The sequence below is a fragment of the Rhodotorula paludigena genome, assembly GCF_050403205.1.
Source record: "Rhodotorula paludigena JCM10292 DNA, Rt_paludigena_JCM10292v1_ctg40, whole genome shotgun sequence".
NCBI classification, from domain to species: Eukaryota; Fungi; Basidiomycota; class Microbotryomycetes; order Sporidiobolales; family Sporidiobolaceae; genus Rhodotorula; species Rhodotorula paludigena.
This window is the reverse complement of record NW_027481418.1, coordinates 118,163-136,152: the sequence shown is the minus strand read 5'-3', so window position 1 is coordinate 136,152 and position 17,990 is coordinate 118,163. Positions and strand designations below refer to the sequence as shown.

Sequence of the window (17,990 nt, the reverse complement as noted above, 5' to 3'; positions counted from 1 at the left end):
GATGCAGCATGTATATGCAAGGCAGAGGCTACGACACAGGAACAGATCCGAAGGAGCGAAAGGAGCGGAGGAACCAAAGAGGAACGGCTGACCATGAACAAAACGGATGGGGGACAAACATAACCGATGCGCAAGCAGAACATGCATGGGAGAGGAACAAACAGGTTAGACCGTCAAAAAAGCCGTCGAGAGAGAAGATCACGCCTTGATCCCACCACCGCCCTCGCTACTCAGGCTCGTGCGCGAGCTCGTCTCTTCGGTCCCGACGCTCGCGCCCCGCTCCGCGCGCGGCTGCTCTCGCCCTGACCCATCCCCTGCGGCAGCCGATTTTGCCGGACCGGCGACCGGCGTCGTGGCGCTGGTCGGCGTCGACGCGCCCGCCTGCCACGCGCCCGTCGTGCTCGTCGAGTCGCGATAGCTTCCCATCGGCGCCGCGCCAAATTCGAAGCTCGCGGCGCTCGAGCGCGTCGCGTGCGACACTTCGGACCAAGTCGACGCGCGCGACGCGCCGAGCCCATTTGCGGCCGGCTCGGAGCGCCCGGACGTGCCGTTCGAGGGGCCGTCCTGCGGCGAGAGAGCGGCCGAAGGCGCGGGTATGGGAGGGGCAGAGGGAGGCTGAGACCGTGGCGAGACGGGCGACGAATCTTTGCTGTGCGCGAAGGACGTCGAGCCCGGCGGAGCGGACAGCGGCGCAAAGGTCTGGATGGGCGCGAGCGTCGGGGGGCCGCGCGCCGAACTCAAGCCCGACCCGGACGCGATTGGTGCGAGGAGCGCCTTGTCGGCCTCGCTCGGCCCGCCCTTCTTCGGCCGCTGCGCTGAAAGCGGGCCCTCGCCCAAGACGGATCGCAGAGGCGGGAGCATCTGCCGTGCGGGGAGCGTGCGGCCCTGCGAGCGATACGCCATCGTCTCCATCGCAGCATCGAGAAGGTCCGCCTGATTCGCCATCCCGCCGTGCTGCGAGGCTGCAGGCGTCGTCGGCACCGTCGAAGTCGGCAACAATGGCGAGGTGACAGACGAGAACGACGAAGTTGCCGCAGCGGGAGGAGGGGACATCGGACCGCCCGAGATGCGCAAGCGCTCGAACGACGAGGCCGGCTCGGGCGAGAGGAGCGCGCGGGCAAACGAGGGGGGCGCCTGCGCCGTTTGCTCATTATGTGCCTGGTGAGACGACACGGAGGGAATATTCGCGTGCGAAGGTGCTGGCGGCGAGAAGGGCGAATGCGAGAACATCGGCTGGTGCTGCACCGGCATCGATGCAGGTACGTGCGTCTGCGGTCCCGCCGAGACGCCGCCAAGAACGGACGAGAGCGACGGCAACTTCTGGTCGAAGCCACCCGCACCGCTGACCGGGCTCGTCAGGCCAAACCGGAGCGAGTCCATCGGCATCTGCGCCTGTACGCGACTCGGCGGAGCGTGCGATCGCTGTACATGCGGGAAGTACAGCTTCGAAGGGATGGGCGCGACGCCGTGCGACTGCTGAAGGTGTTGCGGATACGCATTTGAATGATGGGCGGCTTGCGGCGGGTAGGCGAAGCCGCCGTTGCCGTACGGGTGGGCGTAGCGTGCATCCGAGGGCGGCTGTGGCAGCCCGTCGCGACCGGCGCGGCTATGGTTCAACGCAAAGCTGTGGCGGCTTGCCAGAGACTCGCCGGAGACATGACGATGCAGTTCGGGACGTGAAGAGGTGAAGCCGTCCGCGGGCTGCTTCGGCTGGTAAGGAGGATAGTATGCGGTTGTCGGGCCGAACGCGGGATCTGCGTAGGCCTGAATGTGCCCGTGGCTGGGGTACGGCAAAGCGTGCCCCGCCGCCATCGCCGCTTGTGCAGCAGCTTGCGCTGCCGCCTGCTCCTGCGCCTCGCGGTCGCGTTGCCGCTTCTGCGATTGTCGACGCTGTTCAAGCGAAGTGTCAGGAGGAGGAGAAGGCCAACAGAGGGGATGCACGTACATTTTGGAACCAGATCTGCACCCTTCGAGCACTCATGCCAATCTGCTTGCCCACCTCTTCGCGAGTCTCGGTTGACGGGAAGCGGGTCTGCGAGCAGAGGCAGTGAGATGTCAGTTGACCCTGCTCGAGTGTCGTGCGCATCTGCAGAGACGCACCTTGGCCAGCAGCGCGTTCAGGACTGCAGTCTGCGCCGGCGTGGTCAACGTCCTGCTGCGCTTCTTCGCCGGCTCTTCGCCCGACCCGTCCGCCCCTCCCGCCGAAACGCCCGTCGCGTTCGTCATGCCGGTCATGATGGACGCGTCGTCGTCCATCATGTCGTCGTCTTCTGCTGCGGCAGAGGCGAGCGAAGGCGCTTTGGACGGCCGTCGGCCGTCGTCCATCTCGGGCGATTCGGACGGCGCTGGCGGGGTCGCTCCGTCGACAGCCATCGTCTCGCCGTTCGCTGCCGGCGGCGACAAGGGCTTGGCGGAGAGCGCCATCACCGGCGTCGGCGTCTTCTCGCGGTCAGACACGCCGGGCGTAGGCGAGAGCGTCTCGGCCCTCGCCTTGCCCTTCCATCCCCGCAGTGCCTTTTCCCGCTCGCGCTCCTGCATGACGAGCTCGCTCGCCGCATCCCAATTGGTGCGATCCACGTCGCGGTGCCGGCGCTTGGTTCCGCCGCTGCCGCCCGCCCCGACGCCCTTGACCGGCGCGGGCATCTCACTGCCGCTGCCCCCGTCGAGGTACGACGGACGGCGGTTGTCGAACGGCCCTGCGGACGCAAGTTCGAGCTTGACTTGCCGCTCACGCTCACGCTCGAGGCGGTGTGCATCGGCGGTGTCGTCTTCGTTGGCGGCCGACAAGAGCGCCTCGATCCCGGTAGGTCGAGACGGCGGAAGAGCGTGCGCCGACTGTGGAGGAGAGAAAGGGGTCGTCGTGCTGGACGAAGCTTGAGCGGCGGCTACGGGTTCAGGCGAGGCAGAGAGTCGGATCCGACGAGCCTCTTCGCGCTGTGCGCGCGACACAGAGGGGAAGACGGGACCTCTACGCGCTGCTGCAGGTGGCCCTGCGAAGCGCGAAGGCCCCGCTTCGGCCTGGCTCGAGACGTCGGCAAAGATGTCGGCGAGCGAGACGTCGCCTGCGCTGCCTCCTGCGGCAGCATCTCGATCACGGCGGGGCGGCCGCGGTGCGCGCGAGGCGCGGCTGCCGGCTGGCGGGGGCGGGAAGGTCGTGGCCATGCTCGAGCAGGGCGAGCAGGCAGGCTGCGGGCTTCAAGGAGCGCGGCGAAGGCGCGAGGATACGGCAACGAGATCGAGGGGGAGACGACGGAGGAAGCGGCGGCAGGCGGGCAGCTCGCGAGGGGCTGCTGGCGGTCGAGAGGGCAAGCTGCGGACGGCCTCCTGGCGGGTAGAATGCGCGTAATGACCTCGAGCGGGCGTGCGAGATGGACGACGATGAACGCCGGTGCCTCGCGCGTTCGGTGGTTCGGGGCGGCGAGGCGACGCGGGCTCGGAGTCTGGGGAAGCGCACGAACAGAGCGGGCGTAGCTGCACCTGGCTCTCGTCTTTCCTCTGACGGCTGTGCGGGTCGTTTGCGAGCAGGGCGCGGCGCGAGCGGGGAGGCGAATCGCCCTTCCACGCAGTCGAGGCCCGCGCGAAGATGGCTTGCCTTTGCAGCGCTTTCCCCTCGACGCTCCCGCTCTCCCGCACTTCAGGCAGTGTGCGCTTCGACCTTGAACGCTACGTGCACCCCTGCTCGACCGCTGCGCTGGCGTCGCTCCCACGCACAGGGTTCGCCTCCCCGCCTCGTCCGATCCAGTCGCTCGCTTCCCAAGTCGGAAGGCTGACGGGCCGCAGTTGATTGCTTCGGCCGCCTCTCGCCCTTGGCTCCGCACGGGCCTTCCAGACCTTCGCGATTCTTCCTCTGCTCTATTGCTGCCTCTGCGGCATTTGCGCACTCGTTCCGGCTTCCCGCTCTGCAGCCAGACAAGGTTACACCGTTGCACTGCGCAGCTCTGTCTCGCCCATCTTGCTAGCGTCGCTCTAACGGCCCTAACGCCTCCCATGGCATCATCGTGTGCAGCTGCCTTCCGAGACAACGGCGCAGTCGGCGCAGGATCAGTACATACGGCGACAGTAGGTATGTGTCTGCTGCCGAGCTTAGCTGGGCCTTCCCAAAAAAGTAGAGACGAGCGATCTGTACGACCCGTCCGCTCGTTATCGGAGACCGTGCAGGCCGCCGGCACATGCAGGAAAGGACGCGACAACAATTCGGAGCCTCGAGCGCATCTTCCACGTCGCGCACACAAAACACAACGTCATTCTTGCCTTCGGTTTGCCAGCGAAAGTGCATTCGAGAGAGTTCGGGCCGCAGAAAGCGGGCGCGTCTTCTGTTTGCAGCCGAGGAGGTTGCACGCGCACGATCCGGACCCGTTCCGAGCCCCGACCTGTCCGTAGGTTCTCTCCCCACAGCTGATTCCACGACGCAGCCATTGCAGCGTGCGACTGGCACCTCTCTTTTCCGCGTGGGACAGAACCAGTCTGGCTGCCGTTCGGGGTCCGAGCACGCGGAAGCCATCCGAGTGGAGCACCGCTTTCTCACCCTTCTCCTCGCTCCTCCTCGCCTCACACGGCATACGCGGGCGCTTCGAGCGCTCCGTGTGCCCTGTCTTCACTGCTCAACATGGAGGCACAGGCGCCGCCCAGCCCCAGCGCAGCATCGCGCCCAGCCGGGCTTTACATGCCGTCATCGCTGTCGGGAGGACCGTCGCACGCGAGCTTTCCCGAGGACTCTGCCGAGGCGTACTACGGGCTCTCTGAGCTGCCTGTGCCGCTGTACGACGCCAGCCAGCGCGCCCGGGCTCCGACACAGCTCTTCGCTCCTCACGACCCAGCCTTCGCGACCTACCCGTCTGCAGGCGAGTCAAGCCAGCACCTGCAGTCACAGCAGCAACGTGAACTCGACGCAAACGTGTACGGCAGCTTCCCGTACCACACTGTCGCCTCGCCATCCCAGCGCGCTCCGCTTCCGCTCGGCGCCGTCCCGTCGCCCTACAACAGCACGGCCGCCGCCCTCGGCCCAGCTCCGCCTTACCTGCCACCTCGCCCTCTCGCTTCGATGCGCAGGCACTCGCGCGCGGGAGGCGAGCTGGGAGGGCCCGGAACGAGCGGACCTCTGCGCGGCATTGGCGGCGCGAGGGGCGTGCAGGACCCACCGGGCGCAGGCGAGTCGAGAAGCGGGCCTCTGAGCGTGCCGGCTGTCGGCACGCACGGGCGTGGAGGCGCCGCTTCGGCGGCGGCGGCGGGCTCGGCTGGCGCGGTGGGCAGCGCGGGTCAGAGCGAGCAGCAGCGCCGCTCGAGCGTCACGGCACTCGCTGCAGTCGTGGGCACGCGCACGACTGAGAAGAGCTGCAAGAACTGCAGGGTCCGCAAGGTCAAGTGCGACAGGCGCTGGCCCAGGTGTCAGCGCTGCAAGGACCGTGGCGACGAGTGCGATTTCGGGACGTTCGTTCCCGGTGCGTCGAATCTCGCGCTTCCTGTGGTTTTCCCCAGCGCGTGCTGACTCTCTAATGCTCATCTGGTCTCTCTTTGCGGTCTCATCTCTCTTCTTCCCCGCTTCAACCTCGTGCGCTCCCCAACTCCGCGGACCTCGTGTCGCCTGACCTCACTCGTCCGCTCACCCTGCTTGTCCTCTCGCCACAACGCCCTCGTTCATGAGCTACTCTCCTCCTCCCGGTCTCTGGTCCCGCTACATGCTGGACGGCGCCGGCGACTGCGACGATTGTCCCTCAGTCGACGCAATTCCGCAAAGCGCGCTGCAGTCGGTGGTCCAGTCGGGCGCGGCCGCAGACAGCGGAGACGCTGCTGCTTTGCGGGCTCGTATCGGTGAGCTCGTCGCTCGCTTCGGGCTTAAGGGGCGACAAGCTGACCTGCCTTTGCTTGCCCCTTCAGCGACGCTCGAAGGAGAACTCGCCTCGCTCCGCACCGGGACAAGGCATTCGTCGTCGGGCGAAGCGAGTGGATCCGGCCGTGGGGCATTCCCGACACCGTTCAGCGGGGATGGCTATCCGTCTGGGCAAACGTCCGTCGCTGCCGGTGCTGGCGGTGCCGCTGTCTCGCCGGGCTCGCTCGGCTCGCATTCGACGGGAGCGGCCAGTCTTGGTGCTGGGTATCCGCCTGTGTTTCCGACGCTCGAGGGCTATCCGCGCAACGAGATCTTCGGAGTGACTTCGCAGCGCGCGCGCTCGAGTCTGTCCGAGTCGATCCACGCCGTCTTCTCGCAGGGCGCAGGGCTGGGCGAGCCGGGTTCGGTGGGTGACAAGACGGTCGAGATCTTCTTGCGCGGCGTCGCGCTGCAGGATCCCGACTTGTACTCGGTGGCGCTGAGGGGGATGGGCCCGCTGCGGGCGGCGCCGGGCGAGCCAGGGAGGCTCCCGCCGGTGAGCGAGAATGCCACCGAGTGGAAGCTCGTGCGCAGTGCGATGGGACAGATGCTCGTCGTGCATCTCGTGCAGTGTGCGTGGCCTTTCCTCGTTCCACTTGAGAAGGTCGTCTTCGTCGATCCGCCTCCCGATGCTGACCCTTTTGCGCCACACAGCCTTCTTCGCGTCGTGCTGCGCCTACCTTCCGGCCTTCTACGGCTGGCACGAGCGCCGCAATTGGATCCTCCACAACATCGACACGCTTGACCCGGCGAGCAGGGTGGCCGTCGCCGCTTTCTGCGCCATGGGCGCGAGGGCTAGCCCGCATTCGGTGAGCGCCTCTGAGCGGTTCTGTTCTATGCGAGGATCCACCGTCGCCCTTTCTTCCATTGCGACTTACGCTCCCGCTTTCGCTCGCAGGCGATCCTCGGCATCTCGCTTCCTTCTCCGTCTCCGAGCGACTGGTTCGAGCAAGCTTCGGCCGCGGGCGTGCGTCGCGAACAGGCGTGCCGCGCGCTGCACCAGCAGGCGATGGACCTCGTGCACCTCCTCGGCATCACGTACGACGTTTCGCGCGAGAACCTCGAGGCGCTCATGGTCATGAGTCAGCTCCTTATCTGTGCGTTCTCCTTTTCCGTTCGCTTTCTCCGAGGTCGAGCGCTCCCTAACGCGGCTCGGGCAACGCCCAGTCAACGAGCTCGTGCCGCGGCGCTCGCGGGCGATGATCCTCTCCGCCATCGGGCAGTACAAGGAGCTGCAGGACAGTGCGGCATCCCCCGAGACAAAGGACGACACGCTCAAGCACATCGGCTTGCCAATCCTGGTACGCTCGCTGCAGCTTCTCTCCTTCCGACTGCCTACCGTCGCTTGTTCCGCAAAGGCTGACCCGTGCGCGAGACTCAGGTCTGCGATGCCGTCACCTCGGCCTACGCTCGCAAGAGGCCTCTCATCACCGAGTCCGATCTCGCGCAGCACTTCCCGTCGTTCATGCCGCCCGACCCGCGCAAGGAGAATATCCAGTCGCTCCTCCAGGCCTGCCTGCGTGACAATCTCAGCCCGACCGGCTCGCTCACGCACGACGGGATCACGAAGGCGACGGAGATCGTGCACTCGTGGCTCGCGCAGGGACAAAGGCTCTTTGCCAAATCCGCCGCTTGTGCGTGTCAACTACAGCTCGCATGAGCATCCGGCGCTGACAGCCGCTCGCTTGCCCACAGACAAAGTCGGAGGCCCGCCCGCTTCGCTCGTCGACGACATCCGCGACCTGTGGCAGCTTCTCGACCAAATACACGAAGGTGCGCGGTTGGCGAACCCAGCGAAATTCTGCTAGCCTCCTCTGGCGCCAGGCATGCTGATTGCCGCTCTTGCGGGCAAGTACAGCCATCCACAAGATGCAAGAAATGCTCGTTCACCTCAGCTACACGCCGAACGGCTGTGCGTCGGACGGGTGCGCCGATCAGCACCTGCGCTTCATCACGCGTCTCGACAAGGACCTCCTCGTGAGTCGTGCGCCACCGATATGCGTTGATTCTTGCTGATTGCGGGTCGTGCGCAGGACGGCTTCTTCCTCATCCACTCGCTCGTCACGGAGAACCTCGGGCTCGACTCGCTCGTTGGTGAAAACGCCCAGCTCATTTACGCCGAGAGTGACAAGCGCGTTCGCAAGGCTCTCAAGCTCGTCGCATTCTACCTCGAGGTAACCGGAAGAGTTCGTCGTGGCGAGCGCGCGATAGGCGCTGACCTTCTCAATTTGCGTTCTTCTCTCGCTCGCAGCTGTACATCACGAGCCGGTGAGTCGCCGACTGTCGCTCATGCGTATTTCACTCTGCAGAGCGACGCCTCGAGGGCAAGACTCGAAGAGGGACAAGCTGACCCGCTTCGCAACATCAGCGATCCGCACATGACCTACCACGTCGTGTGGCAGCTCGAGGTCCTCCCGAACTGGACACTCATTGCCGTCCAGCGGTATGGCGAACAGGACGGCCCGCCGACGGCCGAGCTCGAAGTGTCGGACACGGAGCTCGACTGGTACGTCAGTTCCGCTACTCGGCCACCCAGCCGTGCTAAAGAAACCTTCCACAGGCTCGTCAAGGGTCTCATCTGCGCCTCGTACTACCACCCGGTCGCCAACGCGCGCCTGCAAGAGCTTCGCCAGGCTCGCCGCCCCTCGTACCGTGAGTCGCGCTTCGCTTCGCAATTCATACCGCTCGCTGAGTGGCGTCTTCGCACAGCCGGAGCGCAGCCGCCGACGCCGCAGCCTCCGCCGCAACAAGCACCTCCGCATTCACAGCAGCAGCACACGAGCATCCCGTTGGCTTCGTCCTCCGGCCCGACACCAGTGACGAGCGGCAGCGCCACCAACGCGTACCGGCCCTCGACGACGCACTACTTCAACGTCGACGTCCCTGCGAGCGGAATGACCGTCCCGACGCTCGCGCCGCACCAGCAGCACGAACACGAGCAGGACCCGTTCACCTCGAGCCTCGTCGGCTTCGCGGCGACGCACCCGGTCCCTCCCGCCGGCGCCGACATCGGGCATGCGACGCAGGTTCCGCACGGAGCGGTGGGCGACTACGTGTTCGAGGGGATCGAGGCGGGCCCGCCGTTCCAGTCGGGGGTGACGGCGCCGGAGCAGTCGAGGCCGTGGGGCGTCTGGGGAACCACCGACTTGGGGGCGTCGGGTTAGGCGATGCGAGGAAAAGACTGCAGGAGGGAGTGCGCAGAGCAGGAGGAGGCGGGGCGTGCGCAGGTCGTGCTACACGCCTCGAGGCTTATACCCACACGGATTCCCTCTCATCTCATCCCGTCATCCCGCTTATCACGGAACCCTTTTTTATCGATACTCCATCTGTGCCAGTCTACCCCTGCTTGTCTGTACCCTCGTCACCAACGTGTCTGAAGCAGTCTCCTCCTGTAGCCGCCTCTCGCTCTTCCTGACAACACTCTGTCGCGGCCTGTCATGGCCAGCAACCGCTTGAAACCCGCCTCGCTCGCTCTGCGCGAGATCAAGAAAGCAAGCAGCAACGCGAAGCAGGCGTTTCAATCGCTGTACTCGCCGTCCCCCGGCCCATCCTCCTTGCGCCCCTTGGTGCTCCAGAACGCCATCCTCGCCTTGGCCTTTGCCTCCCTCGCCTTCTTCTTCTCTCCCGCGTCCTTGCCCTTCCCCTTCTTCTGCCCCACCGCGCCCGCAGTCTTTCTCGCCGCCGCCGCTGCGCCGCGCGAGGGCACCAACGCCGCCTCGACGACCTCGTCGCTCGACCCGCCGCCCGTCGTCGTCGTCGACGCCGCGCGCGAGACGGTCCCCGCGCGCGAGCCGCGCACGAAATCGCCCCCCGTGCCGCCGAGGACGACGTCGCCGTCCGCGTCGTCGTCGTCGTCGTCGTCCCCGCCGGCGGACGACGCCGACGAGTCGTCCGTCACGTGCGTGTAGACGGGCGAGGCGGCGGCGGCGGCGGCGGAGGTGGTGGAGGGCTTGGCGAGGGCGGGCACGCCGAGCGAGTAGCGCGACTCGTCGTCGTCGTCGTCGTCGTCCTCGGCCGCAGGAGGCGCGCGACCACGCACGCCCGCGCCAACCGAGTCGATCACGAACCCGCCTTCTCCGTCCTCGTCCTCAAGCTGGTGATGCATCTCTACATCCGCCAGCGCCCCAATCCCCACCGCCTTGGCCTTTGCCTCGTCGACCTCGCGTGCGCCCACAAGCGGCCGCACGACGACGACCTCGTCCACGCGGTCGGCGGCCTTCTTCGCGCGCCGCCGCTCGCGCTGCGCCTCCTTCTCGCCCTTGCGCCGCTCGAGCCGCGCGACGGTGCGGTCGCGCTTCTCGCGCTCACGCTCCTCCTTGCGCCGCCGCTTGGCGTCCTTCCCGCCCGCGTCGTCCTCGGCCGCCGGGGGTAGCGCAAGCGACGAGCGCTTCTTGCCGCGCTTTGAAGAGGACGACGAGGGCTCGGTGCGCTCGAGGAGGCGCTGGAGGACGCCCGACTCCCACAGCTCGCGGTCGCGCTCGCGCTTGTCGCGGTCAGCCCTGCCCAGCCCAATGATCCCGCCGAGGAGGGACCGCGTCTCCTCGCTCGGGGCGTCCGAGTCTGCGTTGGGCAGGCGGCTCGCGTCGAGTGGGCGTGAGACGAGCGCCGGGTTGCGGCGCGAGGCGACGAGGCTCTGGCGCGCGGCGAGGGTCGCGGCGAGGACGTCGAACCCGCCGGCGAGGGTCTGGCGAACGCGGAGGATGGCGTGACTCCCGCCCGAGACGTCGTTGAGCGGGTCGTTGGGGTCCTCGATGCTGAGGAGGTACGGCTGCTGCGCGCGGAACCACCCCTTGTCGTGCTTGTTGAAGTAGCCCCCGCGCGCGCGCACCGTGATGCCCGTCTGGTCGTAGTTGAAGTGCTTGCCGTACAGCTCGAGAAACTCGAGGAAGAGCAGGCCGAGGTTGCGGTTCGGGTTGAGCGCCGCCGTCTGGATCTTGGGATGCAGCTGCGCATTCGTGGTCAGCGCCGAGCAAGGGGGACGGGGTGGAAGGACGGCGTGCGGCGCACCTGGAGGAACGAGATGACGAGGCAGATGATCGAGTAGCTCCCCAGCCCGCCGGTAAAGACCTCGTTCATGCCGCGCTGGCTCAGGAACGCCTTGACGAGGAGGACGAGCGAGCGCGCGACGCCATGGTCGACCGCATGCTGCGCCCCTTCACCCCCACCTCCTCCTGCGCTCGATGCTCGCGACAGAGGCGCCGACGCCGACGCAGAAGGCAGCTCGCCCTCCTCGGGCTCGTCGTCGTCCGAGTCGTCCGAGTCGACCGCGCGCGCCTTTCCCTTGATCGACAGCTCGGGCTTTCCCGCCGCCGCGCCGGGCTCGACGTAGCCCTCTTCGCGGAAGGCGTACTCCTCGAGGAGTTTGCGGACGCGGACGGCGGCGTCGACGCCGCCGTGCTGGTTTACGCTCAGGTCGACGCTGAAGCCGCCGTGGCGGGTCTGGAACTTGACGATGGGGACGCGGGCCTTGGCGATGACGACGAGGGACTGCGGGGCGGCGATGGACGAGGTGAGGAGGAGGCTCGCGAGGCGGTGCAGGAGGCTGCTCGAGGGCTTCAAGGGGGGCGCGGGGAGCGAGGGCGAGACGACGACGAGGTCGATGTCGCCGCCGGGGAGGTAGAGGCCCGTGCCGACGCTGCCGAAGCACTCGACCGAGCTGTCGGGGTACTTGTGGGCGATGGTGCGGCGGATGAGCTCGATGGTCCACAGGCGCAGCTCGTGCTCGTGCGGCGAGGGCGAGATGTAGCGCACGAACGCGCGCGCTTCGGCGTTGAGTCTGCGCCGGGGGCGAGGTGTTGGTCAGATTTCTCTCGAGTGTGAGCTCTGGGAAAGGGAACGCGGGCACGCACTGCTCGGTTGCGGAAGCGCAGCGGTCCCAGTCTACGCCCGGGTCGTCGCACCAAGGGGTGGACCTCGCGCGCTCGCGGTTCTGCAACCTGCGAGAGCCGTGGTCGTCGTCGCGGTCGCGGTCGCGGTCGTCGTCATGTGCGCGGGCTCGCTTGTTGCGGCGCGAGGTGCCCGGGGTGGTGCGGTCTGGCGGGGGCGAGGGGGAGCGGCGGTGGTCGTCGAGGAGGGTGTCGTCGGGGTCGTCGAACGAGATAAAGTCCTGCTGTGCGACGAACGAGGCGTTGGCTGCGGGTGCGGGTGCGGCAGAGCGAGAGGATGAGGAGGAGAGGGAGGCGGCGGGGGCCATGGCGGGAGCTGCGGGTGGGTGGTGCGCGTGCAGAGGCCGAGTGCGAGCACGAGTGGGCGCTGGCTGCGCTCGTCGGCGCTCCTGCCTGCGAGTCGAAGCGGAGAGAGCTTGCTGTCTGGCGGCTGCTCTGCTCGATTCTCTGGCTCGCCTCGCACTCGGCCGCTCTCTCTCGCTCCGAGTGGCTCGAGCGAGCGTGCACCTGCAGCTACACCACTCGCACGACTCGCACGCACAGCCTCGCCGCTCCTCGCTGCCCTCACGCCGCGCCGTGACCTCACCTCCGCCCCCGCCTCATCGCGTCTCTGCGCGCCCAACACCGCGTCGCCGCCCGCTGCCCCCGAGCAGCCAGCGACCCCCGCCAGTCGAGTCACAACCCGCAGCAGACGCGTCTCGACCCTCTCGCTCCACCCGCTCCCTCCCCCTCGACCTTCCCTCTCCCAACCTCGCATCCCATCGCATCCCCTCGTCCTCCCGCCCGCCATGCCTCCCAAGCGCGTCCTCCCGCCCTCGGACGACTCGGACTCGGAACCACCGCCCGCCGCTCCTTCCAAGAAGCGCCCCTCGTCCGCAGCCGTCCTCACCCTCTCGTCCGACGACGACGACGACGACGCGCCCCAGCCCGCAAAGAAGAAAAAGTCCAACACGGGCACGGCCACGGCCACCGCGAAGAAGGCTTCGACCAAGAGCAAGGGCACGGGCAGGGGCAAAGACGACGACGACTTTGTCGTCGCAGATGACGACGACGGCGAGAGCGGCGACGACGGCGAAAAGGGCGCCAAGATGCAGCTCGACGGCGACGATGACGAAGAGGACGTCAAGCCCAAGAAGAAGAAGCCCATCTCGATGCCCAAGGCGAGCACTTCCTCCGCCGCGACCAAAACCAAGTCGGCGACGGCGGGCAAGGACAAGAAGGTCAAGGACGAGGGCGCGGACGCCAAGCCCAAGTTCAAGTGGAAGCCCAAGGAGCGCGCAGGGCCTTCCGCGCCCGGTGCGTCGTCTCGCCGAGCGCCTCTCCCTTCCCTCGCTCTCCTCTCCCGAGCATCGAGCTGACGGATACTCCTGTGGCGGTCATCGAATGCACAGGCTCGAAAGAGATCCCCGACGCCGCGCCCGACTGCCTCGCGGGCCTCACCTTTGTCTTTACGGGCGAGCTCGAGAGCCTGTCGCGCGAGCAGGGGCAGGAGCTCGTAAAGCGCTACGGCGGGTGCGTTCTCTCGCGTCCATCTTAAGAGGGTTTCGCGCGTCTGTGCTCGGGTCGACTCGCGCGGAGTCGCTGCTTGAGTGCGCACTGTCAAGCGAGCTCAGGCAGCGTTCGACCACGTGAGTTTTTCGCACCCGGGAACCTGACGCGCGCATTCTCGTCCCTCCGCCCAGGCGCGTGACGACCGCCCCCTCGTCCAAGACGTCCTACGTCGTCCTCGGCACCGACGCCGGTCCGAAAAAGCTCGAAGTGATCGCCAAGCACCGCCTAAAGACGCTCGACGAGGACGGGTTCCTCGCGCTGCTCGCGTCGCGCGAGGCAGACCCGGACGACCCCAAGGTCCGGAAGCTCAAGGAGGCAGAGGAGAAAAAGGTCAAGGAGGCGGCAAAGAGCTTGACGCTCACGAAGGACGCGCCGTGCGTGCCGCTCTTTTCTTGCTCTTTCTCGAGCGAATGAGGCAAGACACACTGACGAATCGATTCTTGGCTGCCGCTGCTGCAGGGAGCACCTGACGCAGCTGTGGACGACCAAGTACGCGCCGCAGCGCCTCGCCGAGATCTGCGGCAACAAGGGGCACGTCGAGAAGCTCCAGCGCTGGCTCGAGGCCTGGTGCGTCGACGCCTCTCTCTCTCTCTCTGCCCGCTCGACAGGATGCTCGTATGCAGGGCTCTCTGCCCTTTCCGCGGGTCACATGTGCGTCGCGAAAGCAGGCTGACCGCCAGCCCACCCTCCGCGCCCGTGCAGGCCTAAGTCGCTCGCGTCGGGGTTCAAGAAGCCCGGCGCCGACGCGATGAACACGTTCCGCTGCGTGCTCATCTCGGGCCCGCCAGGGATCGGCAAGACGACGAGCGCGCACCTCGTCGCGAAACTGCTCGGGTACGACGTGCTCGAGCTCAATGCGTCCGACACGCGAAGCAAGAAACTGCTCGAGGAGGCGTTCAGGAGCAAGACGAGCGATACGACGCTCGCCGGGTTTTTGAAAAAGCCGGGCGAGGAGGTGCGTTGGGGCGGTCTCGTGCACGGCCACCGTCGGCTCCTTGAGCCGAGGGCGTCGCTGATTGAGACCCTGGAACCCGTTCCACAGCGCGACCCCAACACGGGTCTGACGGTCAACACCAAGTCGCTCATCATCATGGACGAGGTCGACGGGATGAGCGCGGGCGACCGCGGCGGCGTCGGCGCGCTCAACGCCGTCATCCGCAAGACCAAGGTCCCGATCATCGCCATCGCCAACGACGCAAAGAGCCAGAAGATGAAGCCACTGCTGTCGACGTGCTTCCAGATGACGTTCAAGCGGTGCGCTCATTTTGCTCCCGTCGTTCTGGATTGCCGGCTCGCGCGAGGAAAAGATTCGGAACAGTTGAAGCTGACGTACGAGAGCAACAGTCCGACGGCGCAGGAGATCCGCTCGCGCGTCATGTCGATCGCCTTCAAGTGCGTCTCGACCCTCTTCCTCCTTCTTCCGCGTCCCGCACGCAACTGACCTAGATCGCACCCGGTGCGTCCGCAGGGAGGGCCTCAAGATCGACGGCAAGGTCGTCGACCAGCTCGTCGCCGGGTCCCAGTCCGACATCCGCCAGATCGTCAACATGCTCGCGACGTACAAGCTCGGCGCGCAGGCGCTCGACTTTGACCAGGGCAAGAAACTGTGCGTTCTGCGCGCCACGAAACATCGCAGGCTCTCGGATCTCTTCAACGTTCGGTGCTGACGTAAACGTATGGCTTGCCGCGCACAGGGTCAAGATGAACGAGAAGAACGCGATCCAGACGCCGTGGACGCTCTACTCGAAGCTGACGGGCCCGCAAGCCTTCTCCAACGTGTCGGGCCTCTCGCTCACCGACAAGCTCGAGGTCTACTTCCAGGACTTTAGCATCATGCCGCTCTTTGTCCAGGAAAACTACCTCAAGGGGAGGTTCTCGCGCGCCGGCGGCGCGGGCGGGAGCGGCGGCGGGCCCGAGGCGCAGCTCAAGAACCTCGACTTGGCGTGCAAGGCGGCCGAGAGCATCTCGGACGGCGACCTCGTCGACGCCATGATCCACGGGTGCGTCGGTCAGGCCCGGAGCGACTGCGTTGCGGTCTTGCATGAGCAAAGAGGACTGACGCTACTCAATGGCTTCCGCGCGCAGCACGCAGCAGCAGTGGAGTCTCATGCCGCTGCACGGCATGCTGTCGTGCGTGCGCCCGGCGTCGTTCATCTACGGCCAGGGCGGCGGGTACCCCAACTTCCCTGCGTGCGTTCCGACGTCCTCTCGCTCCGCCTCCGCTCGACCTGCATCTCAGGCCATGCTGACGCGTACGGGCGTGGATCTTACGCACAGGTGGCTCGGCAAGAACTCTACGCAGAACAAGCTCAACCGGCAGCTCGCCGAGATCCAGATCCGGATGCGCCTGCGCGCGTCGGGCGACAAGCGCGAGCTGCGCCAGTCGTACCTCCCGACGCTCTTTTCTTCGCTCGTGCAGCCGCTCCAGGACCGCGGGACCGACGCCGTCGACGACGTGATCCGGCGCCTCGACGACTACTTTTTGGGCAAGGAAGAGTGGGACGCGATTGTCGAGATGGGCGTCGGAGAGGGGAGGGGAATGGAGCAGGTGCTCAAGAGCATCCCGAGCCAGACCAAGGCGGCCTTCACGCGGCGGTGCGTCCCGCGGCTGTCCTCCTGGTCGTTCCGTCCCTTTTCAAAGAGACACCTCTGATCTGCGAGCGGACCGTCATGTGCACAGCTACAACGCCGCGGACCACCCGATCGCGTACTACAAGCCCGAGGCCGGCCGCGCAAAGGCCAAGAAGCTCGCGCCGGCGGGCGACGCGCCCGACCTCGAGGAGGCTTTCGTGCGTCTCTCGTCTCGGGTGTCGCCGCCGTACCTCTGCGCAGATGATTGGTGCTGATATATCTTATCGACGTGGCGCAGGTCGACGAGGACCTTGCCGAGGCCGATGCGGACGATGACGACGGCGCCAACTCGGACGCGAGCTCCGACCCGGGCAAGGACCGCATGATCAAGGCCAAGAAGCCCAAGGGCGCCGCAGCGGCCAAGAAGAGCGCGTCGACGGCGGGCACGAAGGGCAAGGCGAAGAAGTGAGCGCTGGAGCCGGGACGAGAGGGAGGGGTCGCTTGGAGTTTTCGCCTTTCAACCTGCGCGCGACGGTCGGCCGTGGGTTCTTCTTTTTTTTTTTCCTTGTCGCGTTTGTGTTCGTACGACAACTGTGCTTTGCAAGCGCTCGCATCGGTCAGCCTGGGTGCGCATCGCGGCGCTCACGTTTCCACCTGCGTCTCCGCTCGTGCCGCTTGCTCGCGAACGCTTCCGTTTGTCATTCTCTCATTCTTTCTCGACTTTGACTCCAGTATTCCACCCTACTCCGTCTGACAGCTGCAGACGCGCTCGCAATGGCCTGCACAGCCTTTCGACTGCTGTCCCCCGTTTGCGAAGGGCGCGGAGTGTCCGCTTCTGCATCAGTCTTGGATCTTGCAGACCCTTCGCATCTGCTCTTCTCCTGCTTTACGCCTCGACAAAATGTCCGGCTCACCGACCGAGCGCGAAATCAACAGGTTCCGCAAACTGCTCGAGCTCATTCCGGCGACGCACGGCGGCGGCGCGCCCATCTTCGGCAGCAGGGACGCGCTGAAGGGCTGGCGCGAAGTGTGCATCGCGTGGGAGAACCACAAGGTCGTGCGCCTGTGGTCCTCCAAGAAGTCGAAAGACTGGGCGACGTTGAACGCCAACTTGGACGACGTTGCAGAGCAAGTCCGGAATGGCCGCATTCGCTTGCGTACCGACTTGGTACGCCCGTTGCCGGGAAAGCCCCTGTTGCGGCCAACCTATTGACACATGGACTACCCAGCCGACTCCGCTGCAGCTCCTTTCCTGGCTCGAACAGGACGCTACTCCTGCCAATTCTCCGGGCAGTCTCGCAACCGTCCTCAATTCTCTCAAACCGAAGGACTACAACGACGAGGACTACGCCCGGTGGCGGCAGGAGATCCTTGCGGATACTGCAGTCTGCGCTGCTCATGACGCAGCGCACGCAGAACAGCAGCAGGAGGTGAAGGCAGCCCTCAAGAAAACCTCGACGCAGAATACGAAACGGATCAAGAATGGCGAGCCTGCGCTACCTTTGGTGTGTCTGCTTTGCGTTTCCCACGTCCGCCAGGACCACACGCTGATTACTCTCGTTACACAGCCGACGCCGAATGATTTCCAGTCGTGGCTGGGTGCTCCCTCGACATCGCACTCGCTTGGCAGATACCCAGCGATCGGCTACCGCCACGCCTTATACCTCAACGTCGACAAGCACGCATGGGATCGCATGGCGCCGCCGTTTGGCGGCTGGTGAGCAGTTTGGAGGCATGAATAAGCCGCCGACGCCCTTTGATTGCAATCATGAGTACACGGCACCACAACATCCGCAGGGGAGGAGTCTCGCGGCGGGAACGAGACGGCTTGTCAGTATCGCATGCTTGCCCGTCCAGCCATGTGACTTGGGAAGGCCGACCGGGAGGGCGCAAGGTCGTGACCGCAGAAGGCTCGTGCGGGACTCGCTCACGCCGAAGCCAATGCAAGTCCCCGTAAGCACCTTTCGGAGGAGGGAGGAGGAGGACAAAGGCGGGCGCAGCGTGGGCTCCTCGTTCGGCGCGAAGCGGAACAGGATTGGCCGATCGTCCCCTGCCTTGCCCGTAGCTGCTGAGCGTGTTGCAGCGACAGGCAGAGAAACGGGATGCAGACAGTCTGT

General features: G+C 66.2%; 4 protein-coding genes across 4 annotated transcripts; 2 read left to right on the top strand and 2 right to left on the bottom strand.

The window, feature by feature from the left end:
* Positions 1-198: 198 nt before the first annotated feature.
* On the bottom strand, positions 199-3,162 carry JCM10292_001598 (uncharacterized protein; the record flags this gene model as incomplete). The annotated part of the gene is made up of 3 exons (XM_076650772.1): positions 199-1,890; positions 1,946-2,032; positions 2,101-3,162. 3 exons carry the CDS (start codon positions 3,160-3,162, stop codon positions 199-201), a joined length of 2,841 nt encoding a protein of 946 aa, XP_076503701.1.
* Positions 3,163-4,606: 1,444 nt separating this feature from the next.
* JCM10292_001597 (Zn(II)2Cys6 transcription factor domain-containing protein) lies at positions 4,607-9,030 on the top strand (the record flags this gene model as incomplete). The annotated part of the gene is made up of 13 exons (XM_076650771.1): positions 4,607-5,438; positions 5,716-5,808; positions 5,875-6,438; positions 6,521-6,675; positions 6,765-6,963; positions 7,034-7,167; positions 7,248-7,500; positions 7,562-7,639; positions 7,725-7,843; positions 7,900-8,040; positions 8,118-8,134; positions 8,235-8,372; positions 8,427-9,030. 13 exons carry the CDS (start codon positions 4,607-4,609, stop codon positions 9,028-9,030), a joined length of 3,327 nt encoding a protein of 1,108 aa, XP_076503700.1.
* Positions 9,031-9,383: 353 nt separating this feature from the next.
* Positions 9,384-12,059, bottom strand: JCM10292_001596 (uncharacterized protein; the record flags this gene model as incomplete). The annotated part of the gene is made up of 3 exons (XM_076650770.1): positions 9,384-10,811; positions 10,874-11,642; positions 11,716-12,059. 3 exons carry the CDS (start codon positions 12,057-12,059, stop codon positions 9,384-9,386), a joined length of 2,541 nt encoding a protein of 846 aa, XP_076503699.1.
* Positions 12,060-12,539: 480 nt separating this feature from the next.
* Positions 12,540-17,594, top strand: RFC1 (replication factor C subunit 1; the record flags this gene model as incomplete). Its single annotated transcript, XM_076650769.1, has 16 exons — positions 12,540-13,047; positions 13,143-13,263; positions 13,434-13,676; positions 13,762-13,869; positions 14,005-14,257; positions 14,345-14,556; positions 14,647-14,694; positions 14,771-14,908; positions 14,997-15,302; positions 15,388-15,492; positions 15,580-15,897; positions 15,983-16,091; positions 16,172-16,338; positions 16,810-17,041; positions 17,103-17,378; positions 17,442-17,594. The coding sequence occupies 16 exons, from the start codon at positions 12,540-12,542 to the stop codon at positions 17,592-17,594; spliced, it is 3,297 nt and encodes a 1,098-aa protein (XP_076503698.1).
* Between the last annotated feature and the right edge of the window lie 396 nt (positions 17,595-17,990).